General features: G+C 26.3%; 1 protein-coding gene across 1 annotated transcript; it reads right to left on the minus strand.

Moving 5' to 3' along the window:
• Positions 1 to 18,519: 18,519 nt before the first annotated feature.
• Positions 18,520 to 19,260, minus strand: LOC141704621 (secreted RxLR effector protein 161-like). The gene has a single exon (XM_074507830.1). The coding sequence runs from the start codon at positions 19,258 to 19,260 to the stop codon at positions 18,520 to 18,522; it is 741 nt and encodes a 246-aa protein (XP_074363931.1).
• Positions 19,261 to 20,195: the final 935 nt, after the last annotated feature.

Genomic DNA, 20,195 nt, shown 5'->3' on the forward strand with positions numbered 1-20,195 from the left:
TTTTAGTGATATGACAAAAAATTAAAATAAAAATAAATATATTTGGTTTGCTTTTTTAACAGTCAACTAGTAATTTGACCCGTACTCCTGACTAGTGTTTAATCCCATATTGATGATTCGATATTTTTAAAAATATTAATGAATGATTCAACCGTACGGATGTCAAGATCTGTATATTTTAGTGATATGACAAAAATTTTGGAAAAAAATAAATATATTTGGTTTGCCTTTTTAATAGTCAAAGAGTAGTTTGACATGTACTTCTAACTAGTGTTTAATCCCATATTGATGTTTCGATATTTTTAAAAATATTATGAATGATCCAACCGTACGGATGTCAAGATCTGTATATTTTAGTGATATGATAAAAATTTTAGAAAAAAATAAATATATTTGGTTTGCCTTTTTAACAGGCAAAGAGTAGTTTGACAAGTAATTCTAACTAGTATTTAATCTCATATTGATGTTTCGATATTTTTAAAAATATCACTGAATGATCCAACTGTAAGGATGTCAAGATCTATATATTTTAGTGATATGACAAAAAATTTAGAAAAAAAAAATATATTTGGTTTTCTTTTTTAACAGTCAACTAGTAATTTGACCAGTACTTCTGACTAGTTTGGAACGCGTAAGGTAGGGGTGGGGGGTTTAAGGTTAGTTTTTTTATATATAATTTTGTTTAATTTTTGTGAGTAAATATTTTTTATAAAATGTAATTTCAACCATTGGATTATTGTGATAGTAGTTGAATATGGTCCGTTAGATATAATTCACGCGGATCGCTGACGTGGCTCTAAATACAACTGCATTCCTTCGAATTTAGGAGTATCAATTTTATTATTGTTATTATTGTTATTATTATTATTATTATTATTATATAATTTGATAACTTTTACAGGACATAAATATTAATTAATATTTTCCTTACAAAGATTATTATATTCTAAATTTTAAAATTTATTTTTGAGAATTCAATGTTTTAAGAAAAATTTTAATCCATGATTTGGATCAATTTTATCATAAATACCACATTTTATAAATATTTTTAAAAAAAACTATAAACATCAGTTTGGGAAAAATGAATATATTTTTGTGATATTTTAATAAATCTAGAAAAAATTAAATATATTTGGTTTGCCTTTTTAATAGTCAAAGAATAGTTTGACAAGTACTTTTAACTAGTGTTTAATCCCATATTGATGTTTCGATAGTTTTAAAAATATTACTGAATGATCCAACCGTACGGATGTCAAGATCTGTATATTTTAGTGATATAACAAAATTTATAGAAAAAAATAAATGTATTTGGTTTTATTTTTTAACAGTCAACTTGTAATTTGACCAGTACTTCTAACTAGTGTTTAATCCCATATTGATGATTCGATATTTTTAAAAATTTTAATGAATGATCCAACCGTAGGGATGTCAAGATCTGTATATTTTAGTTATATGACAAAAATTTTAGAAAAAAATAAATATATTTGGGTTGCCTTTTTAACAGTCAAAGAGTAGTTTGACTAGTACTTCTAACTAGTGTTTAATCCCATATTGATGTTTCAATATTTTTAAAAATATTAATGAATGATCCAACCGTACAGATTTCAAGATCTATATATTTTAGTGATAAGACAAAAATTTTAGAAAAAATAAATATATTTGGTTTACGTTTTTAACAATCAACTAGTAATTTGACTAGTACTTCTAACTAGTGTTTAATCCCATAGTGATGATTCGATATTTTTAAAAATATTAATGAATGATCCAACCGTACGGATGTTAAGATCTGTATATTTTAATGATATGATAAAATTTTTAGAAAAAAACAAATATATTTGGTTTGCCTTTTTAACAGTCAAAGAGTAGTTTGACGAGTACTTCTTACTAGTGTTTAATCCCATACTGATGTTTCGATATTTTTAAAAATATTAATGAATGATCCAACCGTTCGGATGTCAAGATCTGTATATTTTAGTGATATGACAATAAGTTTAGAAAATAATAAATATATCTGGTTTGTTTTTTTAACAGTCAACTAGTAATTTGACTTGTACTTCTAACTAGTGTTTAATCCCATATTCATCATTTGATATTTTTAAAAATTTTAATGAATGATCCAACCGTACGGATGTCAAGATCTGTATATTTTAGTAATATGTCAAAAATTTTAGAAAAAAATAAATATATTTGGTTAGCTTTTTTAACAGTCAACTAGTAATTTAACCCGTACTCCTAAATAGTGTTTAATCCCATATTGATGATTCGACATTTTTAAAAATATAAATGAATGATTCAACTGTACGGATGTCAAGATCTGTATATTTTAGTGATATGACAAAAATTTTGGAAAAAAATAAATATATTTGGTTTGCCTCTTGAATAGTCAAAGAGTAGTTTGACCAGTACTTCTAACTTGTGTTTAATCCCATATTGATGTTTCGATATTTTTAAAAATATTAATGAATGATCCAACCATATGGATGTAAAGATCTGTATATTTTAGTGATATGAAAAAAAAATTAGAAAAAATAAATATATTTGGTTTGCCTCTTCTAACTAGTGTTTAATCCCATATTGATGTTTCGATATTTTTAAAAATATTACTGAATGATCCAACCCTACGGATATCAAGATCTATATATTTCAGTGATATGACAAAATTTTTAGAAAAAAATAAATATATTTGGTTATTTTTTTAATAGTCAACTAGTAATTTTACTCGTACTTCAAACTAGTTTGGAACGCGTAAGGTAGGGGGTGGGGGGTTTAAGGTTAGTTTTTTATATATAATTTTGTTTTATTTTTGTGTGTAAATATTTTTTATAAAAATGTAATTTCAACTGTTGGATTATTGTGATAGTAGTTGAATATGGTCCGTTAGATATAATTCACGCGGATCGCTGACGTCGCTCTAAATACAACCGCATTCTGTCAAATTTAGGAGTATCAATTTTATTATTGTTATTATTGTTATTATTATTATTATATAATTTGATAACTTTTACAGGACATAAATATTAATTAATATTTTCCTTACAAAGATTATTATATTCTAAATTTTAAAATTTATTTTTTAGAATACAATGTTTTAAGAAAAAATTTAATCCATGATTTGGATCGATTTTATCATAAATACCCCACTTTATAAATATTTTTAAAACCAACTCCAAACATTAGTTTGGGACAAAAATTAATATATTTTTGTGATATGAAAAAAATTTTGGAAAAAAATAAATATATTTGGTTTGCCTTTTTAATAGTCAAAGAGTAGTTTGACCGGTACTTCTAACTAGTGTTTAATCTCATATTGATGTTTTGATATTTTTAAAAATATTAATGAATGATCCAACCATACGGATGTCAAGATCTGTATATTTTAGTGATATGATAAAAAATTTAGAAAAATATAAATATATTTGGTTTGCCTTTTTAACCGTCAAAGAGTAGTTTGACGAGTACTTCTAACTAGTGTTTAATCTCATATTGATGTTTCGATATTTTAAAAAATATTACTGAATGATCCAACCGTACGGATGTCAAGATCTTTATATTTTAGTAATATGACAAAATTTAAAGAAAAAAATAAATATATTTGGTTTGCCTTTTTAACCATGAAAGAGTAGTTTGACGAGTACTTACAACTAGTGTTAAATCACATATTGATGTTTCGATATTTTTAAAATTATTACTGTACGGATGTCAAGATCTATATATTTTAGTGATATGACAAAATTTATAGAAAAAAATAAATATATTTGGTTTTATTTTTTAACTGTCAACTAGTAATTTAACCAGTACTTCTAAATATTGTTTAATCCCATATTGATGATTCGATATTTTAAAAAATATTAATGAATGATCCAACCGTACGTATGTCAAGATCTGTATATTTTAGTGGTATAAAAAAAATTTATAAAAAAATAAATATATTTGGTTTGCTTTTTTAACAGTGAACTAGTAATTTGACAGTTACTTCTAACTAGTGTTTAATCCCATATTGACGATTCGATATTTTTAAAAATATTAATGATTGATCCAACCGTACGGATGTCAAAATCAATATATTTTAGTGATATGACAAAAAATTTAAATAAAAATAAATATATTTGGTTTGCTTTTTTAATATTCAACTAGTAATTTGACCCGTACTCCTGACTAGTGTTTAATCCCATATTGGTGATTCGATATTTTTAAAAATATTAATGAATGATTCAACCGTACGGATGTCAAGATCTGTATATTTTAGTGATATGACAAAAATTTTGGAAAAAAATAAATATATTTGGTTTGCCTTTTTAATAGTCAAAGAGTAGTTTGACCTGTACTTCTAACTAGTGTTTAATCCCATATTGATGTTTCGATATTTTTAAAAATATTAATGAATGATCCAACCGTATGGATGTCAAGATCTGTATATTTTAGTGATATGATAAAAAATTTAGAAAAAAATAAATATATTTGGTTTGCCTTTTTAACAGTCAAAGAGTAGTTTGACGAGTATTTCTAACTAGTATTTAATCTCATATTGATGTTTCGATATTTTTAAAAATATCGCTGAATGATCCAACCGTAAGGATGTCAAGATCTATATATTTTAGTGATATGACAAAAATTTTAGAAAAAAAAATATATTTGGTTTTCTTTTTAAAAGTCAACTAGTAATTTGACCACTACTTCTGACTAGTTTGGAACGCGTAAGGTAGGGGTGGGGGGTTTAAGCTTAGTTTTTTTATATATAATTTTGTTTAGTTTTTGTGTGTAAATATTTTTTATAAAATGTAATTTCAACCATTGGATTATTGTGATAGTAGTTGAATATGGTCCGTTAGATATAATTCACGCGGATCGCTGACGTGGCTCTAAATACAACCGCATTCCTTCGAATTTAGGAGTATCAATTTTATTATTGTTATTATTGTTATTATTATTATTATTATTATTATATAATTTGATAACTTTTACAGGACATAAATATTAATTAATATTTTCCTTAGAAAGATTATTATATTCTAAATTTTAAAATTTATTTTTGAGAATTCAATGTTTTAAGAAAAATTTTAATCCATGAATTGGATCAATTTTATCATAAATACCACATTTTATAAATATTTTTAAAAAAAACTATAAACATCAGTTTGGGAAAAATGAATATATTTTTGTGATATTTTTATAAATCTAGAAAAAATTAAATATATTTGGTTTGACTTTTTAATAGTCAAAGAATAGTTTGACGAGTACTTTTAACTAGTGTTTAATCCCATATTGATGTTTCGATAGTTTTAAAAATATTACTGAATGATCCAACGGTACGGATGTCAAGATCTGTATATTTTAGTGATATGACAAAATTTATAGAAAAAAATAAATGTATTTGGTTTTATTTTTTAAAAGTCAACTAGTAATTTGACCAGTACTTCTAACTAGTGTTTAATCCCATATTGATGATTCGATATTTTTAAAAATTTTAACGAATGATCCAACCGTAGGGATGTCAAGATCTGTATATTTTAGTTATATGACAAAATTTTTAGAAAAAAATAAATATATTTGGTTTGCCTTATTAAGAGTCAAAAAGTAGTTTGACAAGTACTTCTAACTAGTGTTTAATCTCATATTGATGTTTCAATATTTTTAAAAATATTAATGAATGATCCAACCGTACGGATGTCAAGATCTATATATTTTAGTGATAAGACAAAAATTTTAGAAAAAATAAATATATTTGGTTTACGTTTTTAACAATCAACTAGTAATTTGACTAGTACTTCTAACTAGTGTTTAATCCCATAGTGATGATTCGATATTTTTAAAAATATTAATGAATGATCCAACCGTACGGATGTTAAGATCTGTATATTTTAATGATATGATAAAATTTTTAGAAAAAAACAAATATATTTGGTTTGCCTTTTTAACAGTCAAAGAGTAGTTTGACGAGTACTTCTTACTAGTGTTTAATCCCATACTGATATTTCGATATTTTTAAAAATATTAATGAATGATCCAACCGTTCGGATGTCAAGATCTGTATATTTTAGTGATATGACAATAAGTTTAGAAAATAATAAATATATCTGGTTTGTTTTTTTAACAGTCAACTAGTAATTTGACTTGTACTTCTAACTAGTGTTTAATCCCATATTCATCATTTGATATTTTTAAAAATTTTAATGAATGATCCAACCGTACGGATGTCAAGATCTGTATATTTTAGTGATATGTCAAAAATTTTTTAAAAAAATAAATATATTTGGTTAGCTTTTTTAACAGTCAACTAGTAATTTGACCCGTACTCCTAAATAGTGTTTAATCCCATATTGATGATTCGACATTTTTAAAAATATAAATGAATGATTCAACTGTACGGATGTCAAGATCTGTATATTTTAGTGATATGACAAAAATTTTGGAAAAAAATAAATATATTTGGTTTGCCTTTTTAATAGTTAAAGAGTAGTTTGACCAGTACTTCTAACTTGTGTTTAATCCCATATTGATGTTTCGATATTTTTAAAAATATTAATGAATGATCCAACCATACGGATGTGAAGATCTGTATATTTTAGTGATATGATAAAAAATTTAGAAAAAATAAATATATTTGGTTTGCCTCTTCTAACTAGTGTTTAATCCCATATTGATGTTTCGATATTTTTAAAAATATTACTGAATGATCCAACCTTACGGATATCAAGATCTATATATTTCAGTGATATGACAAAATTTTTAGAAAAAAATAAATATATTTGGTTTTCTTTTTTAATAGTCAACTAGTAATTTTACTCGTACTTCAAACTAGTTTGGAACGCGTAAGGTAGGGGGTGGGTGGGTTTAAGGTTAGTTTTTTATATATAATTTTGTTTTATTTTTGTGTGTAAATATTTTTTATAAAAATGTAATTTCAACTGTTGGATTATTGTGATAGTAGTTGAATATGGTCCGTTAGATATAATTCACGCGGATCGCTGACGTCGCTCTAAATACAACCGCATTCTGTCGAATTTAGGAGTATCAATTTTACTATTGTTATTATTGTTATTATTATTATTATATAATTTGATAACTTTTACAGGACATAAATATTAATTAATATTTTCCTTACAAAGATTATTATATTCTAAATTTCAAAATTTATTTTTTAGAATACAATGTTTTAAGAAAAAATTTAATCCATGATTTGGATCGATTTTATCGTAAATACCACACTTTATAAATATTTTTAAAAAAAACTCCAAACATCAGTTTGGGACAAAAATTAATATATTTTTGTGATATGAAAAAAATTTTGGAAAAAAATAAATATATTTGGTTTGCCTTTTTAATAGTCAAAGAGTAGTTTGACCGGTACTTCTAACTAGTGTTTAATCCCATATTGATGTTTTGATATTTTTAAAAATATTAATGAATGATCCAACCATACGGATGTCAAGATCTGTATATTTTAGTGATATGATAAAAAATTTAGAAAAAATTAAATATATTTGGTTTGCCTTTTTAACCGTCAAAGAGTAGTTTGACGAGTACTTCTAACTAGTGTTTAATCCCATATTGATGTTTCGATATTTTAAAAAATATTACTGAATGATCCAACCGTACGGATGTCAAGATCTTTATATTTTAGTAATATGACAAAATTTAAAGAAAAAAATAAATATATTTGGTTTGCCTTTTTAACCGTGAAAGAGTAGTTTGACGAGTACTTCCAACTAGTGTTCAATCACATATTGATGTTTCGATATTTTTAAAATTATTACTGTACGGATGTCAAGATCTATATATTTTAGTGATATGACAAAATTTATAGAAAAAAATAAATATATTTGGTTTTATTTTTTAACTGTCAACTAGTAATTTAACCAGTACTTCTAAATATTGTTTAATCCCATATTGATGATTCGATATTTTAAAAAATATTAATGAATGATCCAACCGTACGTATGTCAAGATCTGTATATTTTAGTGGTATGAAAAAAAATATATAAAAAAATAAATATATTTGGTTTGCTTTTTTAACAGTGAACTAGTAATTTGACAGTTACTTCTAACTAGTGTTTAATCCCATATTGACGATTCGATATTTTTAAAAATATTAATGATTGATCCAACCGTACGGATGTCAAAATCAGTATATTTTAGTGATATGACAAAAAATTTAAATAAAAATAAATATATTTGGTTTGCTTTTTTAAAAGTCAACTAGTAATTTGACCCGTACTCCTGACTAGTGTTTAATCCCATATTGATGATTCGATATTTTTAAAAATATTAATGAATGATTCAACCGTACGGATGTCAAGATCTGTATATTTTAGTGATATGACAAAAATTTAGGAAAAAAATAAATATATTTGGTTTGCCTTTTTAATAGTCAAAGAGTAGTTTGACCTGTACTTCTAACTAGTGTTTAATCCCATATTGATGTTTCGATATTTTTAAAAATATTAATGAATGATCCAACCGTACGGATGTCAAGATCTGTATATTTTAGTGATATGATAAAAATTTTAGAAAAAAATAAATATATTTGGTTTGCCTTTTTAACAGTCAAAGAGTAGTTTGACGAGTATTTCTAACTAGTATTTAATCTCATATTGATGTTTCGATATTTTTAAAAATATCGCTGAATGATCCAACCGTAAGGATGTCAAGATCTATATATTTTAGTGATATGACAAAAATTTTAGAAAAAAAAATATATTTGGTTTTCTTTTTTAAAAGTCAACTAGTAATTTGACCACTACTTCTGACTAGTTTGGAACGCGTAAGGTAGGGGTGGGGGGTTTAAGCTTAGTTTTTTTATATATAATTTTGTTTAATTTTTGTGTGTAAATATTTTTTATAAAATGTAATTTCAACCATTGGATTATTGTGATAGTAGTTGAATATGGTCCGTTAGATATAATTCACGCGGATCGCTGACGTGGCTCTAAATACAACCGCATTCCTTCGAATTTAGGAGTATCAATTTTATTATTGTTATTATTGTTATTATTATTATTATTATTATTATATAATTTGATAACTTTTACAGGACATAAATATTAATTAATATTTTCCTTACAAAGATTATTATATTCTAAATTTTAAAATTTATTTTTGAGAATTCAATGTTTTAAGAAAAATTTTAATCCATGATTTGGATCAATTTTATCATAAATACCACATTTTATAAATATTTTTAAAAAAAACTATAAACATGAGTTTGGGAAAAATGAATATATTTTTGTGATATTTTTATAAATCTAGAAAAAATTAAATATATTTGGTTTGCCTTTTTAATAGTCAAAAAATAGTTTGACGAGTACTTTTAACTTGTGTTTAATCCCATATTGATGTTTCGATAGTTTTAAAAATATTACTGAATGATCCAACCGTACGGATGTCAAGATCTGTATATTTTAGTGATATGACAAAATTTATAGAAAAAAATAAATGAATTTGGTTTTATTTTTTAACAGTCAACTAGTAATTTGACCAGTACTTCTAACTAGTGTTTAGTCCCATATTGATGATTCGATATTTTAAAAAATTTTAATGAATGATCCAACCGTAGGGATGTCAAGATCTGTATATTTTAGTTATATGACAAAAATTTTAGAAAAAAATAAATATATTTGGTTTGCCTTTTTAAGAGTCAAAAAGTAGTTTGACAAGTACTTCTAACTAGTGTTTAATCTCATATTGATGTTTCAATATTTTTAAAAATATTAATGAATGATCCAACCGTACGGATGTCAAGATCTATATATTTTAGTGATAACACAAAAGTTTTAGAAAAAATAAATATATTTGGTTTACATTTTTAACAATCAACTAGTAATTTGACTAGTACTTCTAACTAGTGTTTAATCCCATAGTGATGATTCGATATTTTTAAAAATATTAATGAATGATCCAACCGTACGGATGTTAAGATCTGTATATTTTAATGATATGATAAAATTTTTAGAAAAAAACAAATATATTTGGTTTGCCTTTTTAACAGTCAAAGAGTAGTTTGACGAGTACTTCTAACTAGTGTTTAATCCCATACTGATATTTCGATATTTTTAAAAATATTAATGAATGATCCAACCGTTCGGATGTCAAGATCTGTATATTTTAGTGATATGACAATAAGTTTAGAAAATAATAAATATATCTGGTTTGTTTTTTTAACAGTCAACTAGTAATTTGACTTGTACTTCTAACTAGTGTTTAATCCCATATTCATCATTTGATATTTTTAAAAATTTTAATGAATGATCCAACCGTACGGATGTCAAGATCTGTATATTTTAGTGATATGTCAAAAATTTTTAAAAAAAATAAATATATTTGGTTAGCTTTTTTAACAGTCAACTAGTAATTTGACCCGTACTCCTAAATAGTGTTTAATCCCATATTGATGATTCGACATTTTTAAAAATATAAATGAATGATTCAACTGTACGGATGTCAAGATCTGTATATTTTAGTGATATGACAAAAATTTTGGAAAAAAATAAATATATTTGGTTTGCCTTTTTAATAGTTAAAGAGTAGTTTGACCAGTACTTCTAACTTGTGTTTAATCCCATATTGATGTTTCGATATTTTTAAAAATATTAATGAATGATCCAACCATACGGATGTGAAGATCTGTATATTTTAGTGATATGATAAAAAATTTAGAAAAAATAAATATATTTGGTTTGCCTCTTCTAACTAGTGTTTAATCCCATATTGATGTTTCGATATTTTTAAAAATATTACTGAATGATCCAACCTTACGGATATCAAGATCTATATATTTCAGTGATATGACAAAATTTTTAGAAAAAAATAAATATATTTGGTTTTCTTTTTTAATAGTCAACTAGTAATTTTACTCGTACTTCAAACTAGTTTGGAACGCGTAAGGTAGGGGGTGGGTGGGTTTAAGGTTAGTTTTTTATATATAATTTTGTTTTATTTTTGTGTGTAAATATTTTTTATAAAAATGTAATTTCAACTGTTGGATTATTGTGATAGTAGTTGAATATGGTCCGTTAGATATAATTCACGCGGATCGCTGACGTCGCTCTAAATACAACCGCATTCTGTCGAATTTAGGAGTATCAATTTTACTATTGTTATTATTGTTATTATTATTATTATATAATTTGATAACTTTTACAGGACATAAATATTAATTAATATTTTCCTTACAAAGATTATTATATTCTAAATTTCAAAATTTATTTTTTAGAATACAATGTTTTAAGAAAAAATTTAATCCATGATTTGGATCGATTTTATCATAAATACCACACTTTATAAATATTTTTAAAAAAAACTCCAAACATCAGTTTGGGACAAAAATTAATATATTTTTGTGATATGAAAAAAATTTTGGAAAAAAATAAATATATTTGGTTTGCCTTTTTAATAGTCAAAGAGTAGTTTGACCGGTACTTCTAACTAGTGTTTAATCCCATATTGATGTTTTGATATTTTTAAAAATATTAATGAATGATCCAACCATACGGATGTCAAGATCTGTATATTTTAGTGATATGATAAAAAATTTAGAAAAAATTAAATATATTTGGTTTGCCTTTTTAACCGTCAAAGAGTAGTTTGACGAGTACTTCTAACTAGTGTTTAATCCCATATTGATGTTTCGATATTTTAAAAAATATTACTGAATGATCCAACCGTACGGATGTCAAGATCTTTATATTTTAGTAATATGACAAAATTTAAAGAAAAAAATAAATATATTTGGTTTGCCTTTTTAACCGTGAAAGAGTAGTTTGACGAGTACTTCCAACTAGTGTTCAATCACATATTGATGTTTCGATATTTTTAAAATTATTACTGTACGGATGTCAAGATCTATATATTTTAGTGATATGACAAAATTTATAGAAAAAAATAAATATATTTGGTTTTATTTTTTAACTGTCAACTAGTAATTTAACCAGTACTTCTAAATATTGTTTAATCCCATATTGATGATTCGATATTTTAAAAAATATTAATGAATGATCCAACCGTACGTATGTCAAGATCTGTATATTTTAGTGGTATGAAAAAAAATATATAAAAAAATAAATATATTTGGTTTGCTTTTTTAACAGTGAACTAGTAATTTGACAGTTACTTCTAACTAGTGTTTAATCCCATATTGACGATTCGATATTTTTAAAAATATTAATGATTGATCCAACCGTACGGATGTCAAAATCAGTATATTTTAGTGATATGACAAAAAATTTAAATAAAAATAAATATATTTGGTTTGCTTTTTTAAAAGTCAACTAGTAATTTGACCCGTACTCCTGACTAGTGTTTAATCCCATATTGATGATTCGATATTTTTAAAAATATTAATGAATGATTCAACCGTACGGATGTCAAGATCTGTATATTTTAGTGATATGACAAAAATTTAGGAAAAAAATAAATATATTTGGTTTGCCTTTTTAATAGTCAAAGAGTAGTTTGACCTGTACTTCTAACTAGTGTTTAATCCCATATTGATGTTTCGATATTTTTAAAAATATTAATGAATGATCCAACCGTACGGATGTCAAGATCTGTATATTTTAGTGATATGATAAAAATTTTAGAAAAAAATAAATATATTTGGTTTGCCTTTTTAACAGTCAAAGAGTAGTTTGACGAGTATTTCTAACTAGTATTTAATCTCATATTGATGTTTCGATATTTTTAAAAATATCGCTGAATGATCCAACCGTAAGGATGTCAAGATCTATATATTTTAGTGATATGACAAAAATTTTAGAAAAAAAAATATATTTGGTTTTCTTTTTTAAAAGTCAACTAGTAATTTGACCACTACTTCTGACTAGTTTGGAACGCGTAAGGTAGGGGTGGGGGGTTTAAGCTTAGTTTTTTTATATATAATTTTGTTTAATTTTTGTGTGTAAATATTTTTTATAAAATGTAATTTCAACCATTGGATTATTGTGATAGTAGTTGAATATGGTCCGTTAGATATAATTCACGCGGATCGCTGACGTGGCTCTAAATACAACCGCATTCCTTCGAATTTAGGAGTATCAATTTTATTATTGTTATTATTGTTATTATTATTATTATTATTATTATTATTATATAATTTGATAACTTTTACAGGACATAAATATTAATTAATATTTTCCTTACAAAGATTATTATATTCTAAATTTTAAAATTTATTTTTGAGAATTCAATGTTTTAAGAAAAATTTTAATCCATGATTTGGATCAATTTTATCATAAATACCACATTTTATAAATATTTTTAAAAAAAACTATAAACATGAGTTTGGGAAAAATGAATATATTTTTGTGATATTTTTATAAATCTAGAAAAAATTAAATATATTTGGTTTGCCTTTTTAATAGTCAAAAAATAGTTTGACGAGTACTTTTAACTTGTGTTTAATCCCATATTGATGTTTCGATAGTTTTAAAAATATTACTGAATGATCCAACCGTACGGATGTCAAGATCTGTATATTTTAGTGATATGACAAAATTTATAGAAAAAAATAAATGAATTTGGTTTTATTTTTTAACAGTCAACTAGTAATTTGACCAGTACTTCTAACTAGTGTTTAGTCCCATATTGATGATTCGATATTTTAAAAAATTTTAATGAATGATCCAACCGTAGGGATGTCAAGATCTGTATATTTTAGTTATATGACAAAAATTTTAGAAAAAAATAAATATATTTGGTTTGCCTTTTTAAGAGTCAAAAAGTAGTTTGACAAGTACTTCTAACTAGTGTTTAATCTCATATTGATGTTTCAATATTTTTAAAAATATTAATGAATGATCCAACCGTACGGATGTCAAGATCTATATATTTTAGTGATAACACAAAAGTTTTAGAAAAAATAAATATATTTGGTTTACATTTTTAACAATCAACTAGTAATTTGACTAGTACTTCTAACTAGTGTTTAATCCCATAGTGATGATTCGATATTTTTAAAAATATTAATGAATGATCCAACCGTACGGATGTTAAGATCTGTATATTTTAATGATATGATAAAATTTTTAGAAAAAAACAAATATATTTGGTTTGCCTTTTTAACAGTCAAAGAGTAGTTTGACGAGTACTTCTAACTAGTGTTTAATCCCATACTGATGTTTCGATATTTTTAAAAATATTATTGAATGATCCAACCGTTCGGATGTCAAGATCTGTATATTTTAGTGATATGACAATAATTTTAGAAAAAAATAAATATATCTGGTTTGTTTTTTTAACAGTCAACTAGTAATTTGACTTGGACCTCTAACTGGTGTTTAATCCCATATTCATCATTTGATATTTTTAAAAATTTTAATGAATGATCCAACCGTACGGATGTCAAGATCTGTATATTTTAGTGATATGTCAAAAATTTTAGAAAAAAATAAATATATTTGGTTAGCTTTTTTAACAGTCAACTAGTAATTTGACCCGTACTCCTAAATAGTGTTTAATCCCATATTGATGATTCGACATTTTTAAAAATATAAATGAATGATTCAACTGTACGGATGTCAAGATCTGTATATTTTAGTGATATGACAAAAATTTTGGAAAAAAATAAATATATTTGGTTTGCCTCTTTAATAGTCAAAGAGTAGTTTGACCAGTACTTCTAACTTGTGTTTAATCCCATATTGATGTTTCGATATTTTTAAAAATATTAATGAATGATCCAACCGTAGGGATGTCAAGATCTGTATATTTTAGTGATATGATAAAAAATTTAGAAAAAATAAATATATTTGGTTTGCCTCTTCTAACTAGTGTTTAATCCCATATTGATGTTTCGATATTTTTAAAAATATTATTGAATGATCCAACCTTACGGATATCAAGATCTATATATTTCAGTGATATGCCAAAATTTTTAGAAAAAAATAAATAAATTTGGTTTTCTTTTTTAATAGTCAACTAGTAATTTTACTCGTACTTCAAACTAGTTTGGAACGCGTTAGGTAGGGGGTGGGGGGGTTTAAGGTTAGTTTTTTATATATATTTTTGTTTTATTTTTGTGTGTAAATATTTTTTATAAAATGTAATTTCAACTGTTGGATTATTGTGATAGTAGTTGAATATGGTCCGTTAGATATAATTCACGCGGATCGCTGACGTCGCTCTAAATACAACCGCATTCCGTCGAATTTAGGAGTATCAATTTTATTATTGTTATTATTGTTATTATTATTATTATATAATTTGATAACTTTTTCAGGACATAAATTTGTCCATTTCGAAAGGAAGTGTGGTAATTTATAGAAAATTTTTACCATGCAAAAGCTAAAAAATTGTTGGGCATTCATATTTCATTAGTAGGCGGTGTTTTTTAAATTCTCCGTTTTTCTCCTAGATTCAGGAGTTCAGTTCTCTTGTGGCTACGTACGTGTGAAAGAAGGCTAGACAGAGATGTGCTGGAACCCACACGTACTCCATACTCTTCCTTGTAAGCATTACCACACATTGTTTACGGAGTGGGATTCTGATGTTTCTCCAGACATGGTACTGAATTCCCAAATCTGAGTTAATCATTTTGGATTTGGTGGCGCCTTTCATTCTTTAGAGGATCGGAATCTAGTGCAGTTGAGTCCAGGTGATGGTTGTGGTGATTTTCTAATTCTAGTTCAGTGTGTAATATTACACTGTAGTTTATTTGATATCAATCTGGAACCTACCATAGAAGTTAAAGAGAGATTAGTAGATATGTTGAAGTTTTACTGGTTAAAATATCTCTGAACCGACACATCATTTCTTTGGAAGCAGGACAACTTAGAAGAAGGGTTGATTTTCATTTGATTATGTGTACTTGGAACGTTTATAATCAATATAATATGTATCATCTGCAGGTGCAAGAGAGAGCATTAGGTGTGATTATTCATTCTGAACAATGTAATCAAGTTATTGCTGGGATTAAGCTGTAGCTCGACGAAGTCCAAGGCAGTAGGTAGACAGCAAATATGGATTCATAACTCTTCCTTATAGTGGCTAACTCTCCCCTTTTTAGGTCCTGGATCGCCCTCTCCAATTAGATTTTCTAATCCCAATGATCTCGAGATGAGGTGGCCGAGTCCGGTTTACCAAGTCTGCATTGACATTATATAACAATGTATGTGGAAGATAAAATAAAAAATATTAATTTTTGTCATACTATATATTTTATTAATGATTGAAGATGTTTTCATTAAGTCACTACATAGGCTTTTATTTGTGGAATGAGATTGCTAGTTTACAAACAACCATTTAACTCTATTAGAAGGAAGCCTTTTTAGATGATGGGGTCAAAAAATAATTCATGCAGGCTAAGCCCTAAAAATAAATAATATCATACTTATGTGGATTTAAAGTTTGTTTAACAAACCCACCAAGTGGTATCAAATATTTAGTTCAACACTTCATAATAATCTCTCATATGGGGATAGGCAAGTGGGCTACCCCTGATGGGCTAAAGGCCGAGGCATGTGGGGCTTGGAGGCATGTGGGGCTTGGAGTATGAGAGTGGGGATTAAGCAGATTGTTGGGAGTTGCCTCAGTTGTCATACTAATTTTCATACTGATATATGATATTTTCATTAGTATCAATTTGTATGATAAACTCCAACTATTTCCACTAGTAATGTCTAGTAAATATATAAATAAGTTGTATATTACAAATATGATTCTACCATAAGTATAATTGACAGAGATACACAATATATGGTATACATTGTCCCTTTTACACAGGGTTTTATCTCATATAACTTCTCTCATCTAACTCTTCATTATTAGTAATGTGCAAATTAATTTTTTTATTTTCAAATTTTTATTTTTAGTATGAGTATACTTTTTAAATTTGTATTATGAGTTATAAAAATCTTTTACGATTTATCACTTTAAAAAATATCTAATAAAATAAATATTAACCAATTATATATTTTTTTTTAATTATATAACCGATATCTAATATATATAATTTATTTTATAAACCTATAGTCTAAACTATGTTGACGCGTAATTTGGATATTTGTTTTTCAATCACATTATTAAACTAATCAAAACTAAAATTTGATATGTCATATTTATTATTTTTTTATATTTTATTTAGGATGTTTATTGTTAATTAGTTTATAATAAAAATAACAACGGTGCACTTATAATATGTTCGAAAGTTTAAAAAGTGGAACCAAACACTAACTTTCAAAATAATTGTGAAATTTTCACTATGAAATAAAAAATAAATAAAGATATACAACATTAAGAATTTGAAAAAAATCTTAATAAAATTAGTAATTATATAGGAAATTTTCCTATAAAAAGAGTGTTATCTTTTCACAAACCCTAACACTTGACCCACTGTCAGCCGCCCCCATCTATTTCATAGAGAGTCAAATTTACAATAAACACTGATGAACATATTCGAAGATGAAGAAGACAATAAAGAAAACCACCCTCCACTCCCTATACAAAATGTAAATCAAGATTGGCACGGTATATTTCTTTACTCATCTTGAAAAAATAAATAATCATAGTTAATTTTTTTCTAATTAATTGTTTTCTACAGGTATTTCAAGGGGATTGGTTATGATACATCAGTACATGATAAAAATTAGAGTGAGAGAGGATGGGTGTAGATGATTCTACTATTACATGCCATCTCTAAACGCGGTGTGTGGTTATAATTCATTTTCTTATTATTCTATTATATTGATGACCTGATTAATAGACAATACTAATTTACATTTTTTAGTAATATTGAATGACAAATAGTTTGAGTAAGGACATCTAACTTTCATGATGCATATGCCATTAATTATACTTAAAAATAATTAAAGGATATAGTTTATGTGTTTAGAAACTTGAGATTTTGTGCAGGAGGATGTAGGTCAATTATGTGTAGTGCCTGGATTATATTAGATTGACTTAGTGGCTTATATTAGTTTATAGCTTTAATTTTAAAAGTTGTTTGTATTTCGATCATCTCCCTAGCTATATATATATATATATATATATATCATGTTATAAATGATGTAAAACTTAATGCTAAAGTAAAATTCCTAATTTTTTGAGTTGGTTTTCGAACAACATATTTCTTGTTTATACTCAATGCCAGGATGTATACAAATATATATATAAGCTGTGTATTGTAAAACTGAGAAAAACAAAGACTTGCGTGTAAGTTGTTTTTATTGATTTGAAGCGTACAATATAAATAGATAGCTGATAGAATATGCAGCTAAAAACAAGGGCCATCAAACAACTAACTCTTCTAATGCAGTTCTACTTCTACGTGTCTACATATGCCATTTCTAAAACTTCTCCACGACTATGCATACTAATTCAACATGCACATACTTTAATTATTTTAAAACTAGCTATAAGTTTCAAAATAATTCCAACAATCATCCCCTTAGTTTTGAAACTTATTTAGGCAACTCCATTACTCCCAGTAATCTGCGCATTCTTTCAAATTTGATAGTAGTGAGAGCTTTGGTCAGGAAATCTGCTCGTTGCATATCACTACTCACATGCTTGACAATGATCTCCTTTCTCTCAACACATTCTCGAATATAATGGTAGCGTTTGTCTATATGTTGTACTACGCCCATGAAAAACTAGGTTCCTTGCAAGATCGATGGCGGATTTATCATCAATGTACAAGATTACTGGACCCATATCTTCACCTGTTAGCTTGCTCAGCAGATTCCTCAGCCAAACAGCTTGACAAGCTGATGTCGTCCCTCCCATAAACTCTGCCTCGCACGAAGACAAGGCCACACACCTTTGTTTCTGTGAGACCCATGTGATGAGGTTATCATTTAAGTAAAATACCATTCCTCTTGTACTCTTCCTGTCATCTGTTTGTCCTCCAAAATCGCTATTCGAGTATCCTGTAAGCATATTGTTTCTAATATCCCTCGAATAAACCAGGCCGTAGTTAATTGTACCCTTGACGTACCTGAGTATACGCTTTATAGCATTCATATGAAGAACTGTGGGCTTTTCCATTAAACGGCTGACTATCCCCACATCATAAGCCATGTCGGGACATGTATGCACAAGGTAGCGAAGTCCTCCAACCAAGCTTTTGTATTCTGTTGGATCCACCAGTTTCCCGCCTTCGTCGTTAGTCAAATTCTCCTTCGGATCCATAGGATATTTAGTGGGGTTAAAAGCTTGCATTCCAGCCTTCTCCAATATTTTCTTTGTGTAAGCTGACTGTTTTAGCTCTATACAGTCCTTCATTTGTTGAACCAGGTAATACACAAAATGCGCTACTCTTCTATCTTCCATGTCTGCTCAACCCATGATCTGCTTATCACTTGTGGCACCCAACAATATTTCCAAAAAACAATCTCACACAACTCAAATAATATAACTTTAGTATAAATAGACAATAATAACTTGTTGACTCCATTACATAATATAATTAAACAAAACTTGAAGAAGATTATATAATTATGTGTTATTCTAATAAAGTAAATAATGTAAATGTTGGGTTTTCAGAACCTTTTATAATGCTTCCAAATAGGTTCCTAGGCCTTCTAAGTAGATATCTAGCTCTGCTCCATGTATTCACCAAAAAATCTATCTATCTATACTATACTATTATAGGCAATTTGGTAGTTGGTTGGTTATTTGGTACAGTTATTTGGTACGCAAAATAAGAACCGTCAGATTTAAAGACATATAGATGGAACCGTTGGATATAATAATAATAAAATATTATATTAATATTTAAACTGCTCTCATAGGTTGAGGGTTCGAATTCCGTCAACAACGTATTAAATTTAAACTTTATATCTTTATTTTTAATAGTTTCTACAGGTTCAAGGTTCGAGACTTGTAAATAACATATTATATATTATATTATTTATTTTCAGTCAAGTCTCAAATTATCATAACACATAAATTATTATAATGTATTATGTTCTTTGATTTATTTTTCAACTATTAAAAATTTATATTAATATATCAATAATTTTAAGATAAAACTTATTATTAAAAATTAATCGAGTGTTAAAAGCAATCCGTGTATCGCCCACGTTACAGACTAGTATATATATATGGGCTACTCTAATAGAAACCAATTTTGGAATAGAAACTAGAAATTAAATAATATTTTATTTTAAATTATTTTGAAAAATATCACATATGATATGCAAATCGATCGTTGAGAGGTGGAGAAAAATACAGTGAAATCGGATTTTAAAACAAATTACCGTTTG

The sequence above is a fragment of the Apium graveolens genome, unplaced genomic scaffold (assembly GCF_009905375.1).
Source record: "Apium graveolens cultivar Ventura unplaced genomic scaffold, ASM990537v1 ctg8059, whole genome shotgun sequence".
Taxonomy (NCBI): domain Eukaryota; kingdom Viridiplantae; phylum Streptophyta; class Magnoliopsida; order Apiales; family Apiaceae; genus Apium; species Apium graveolens.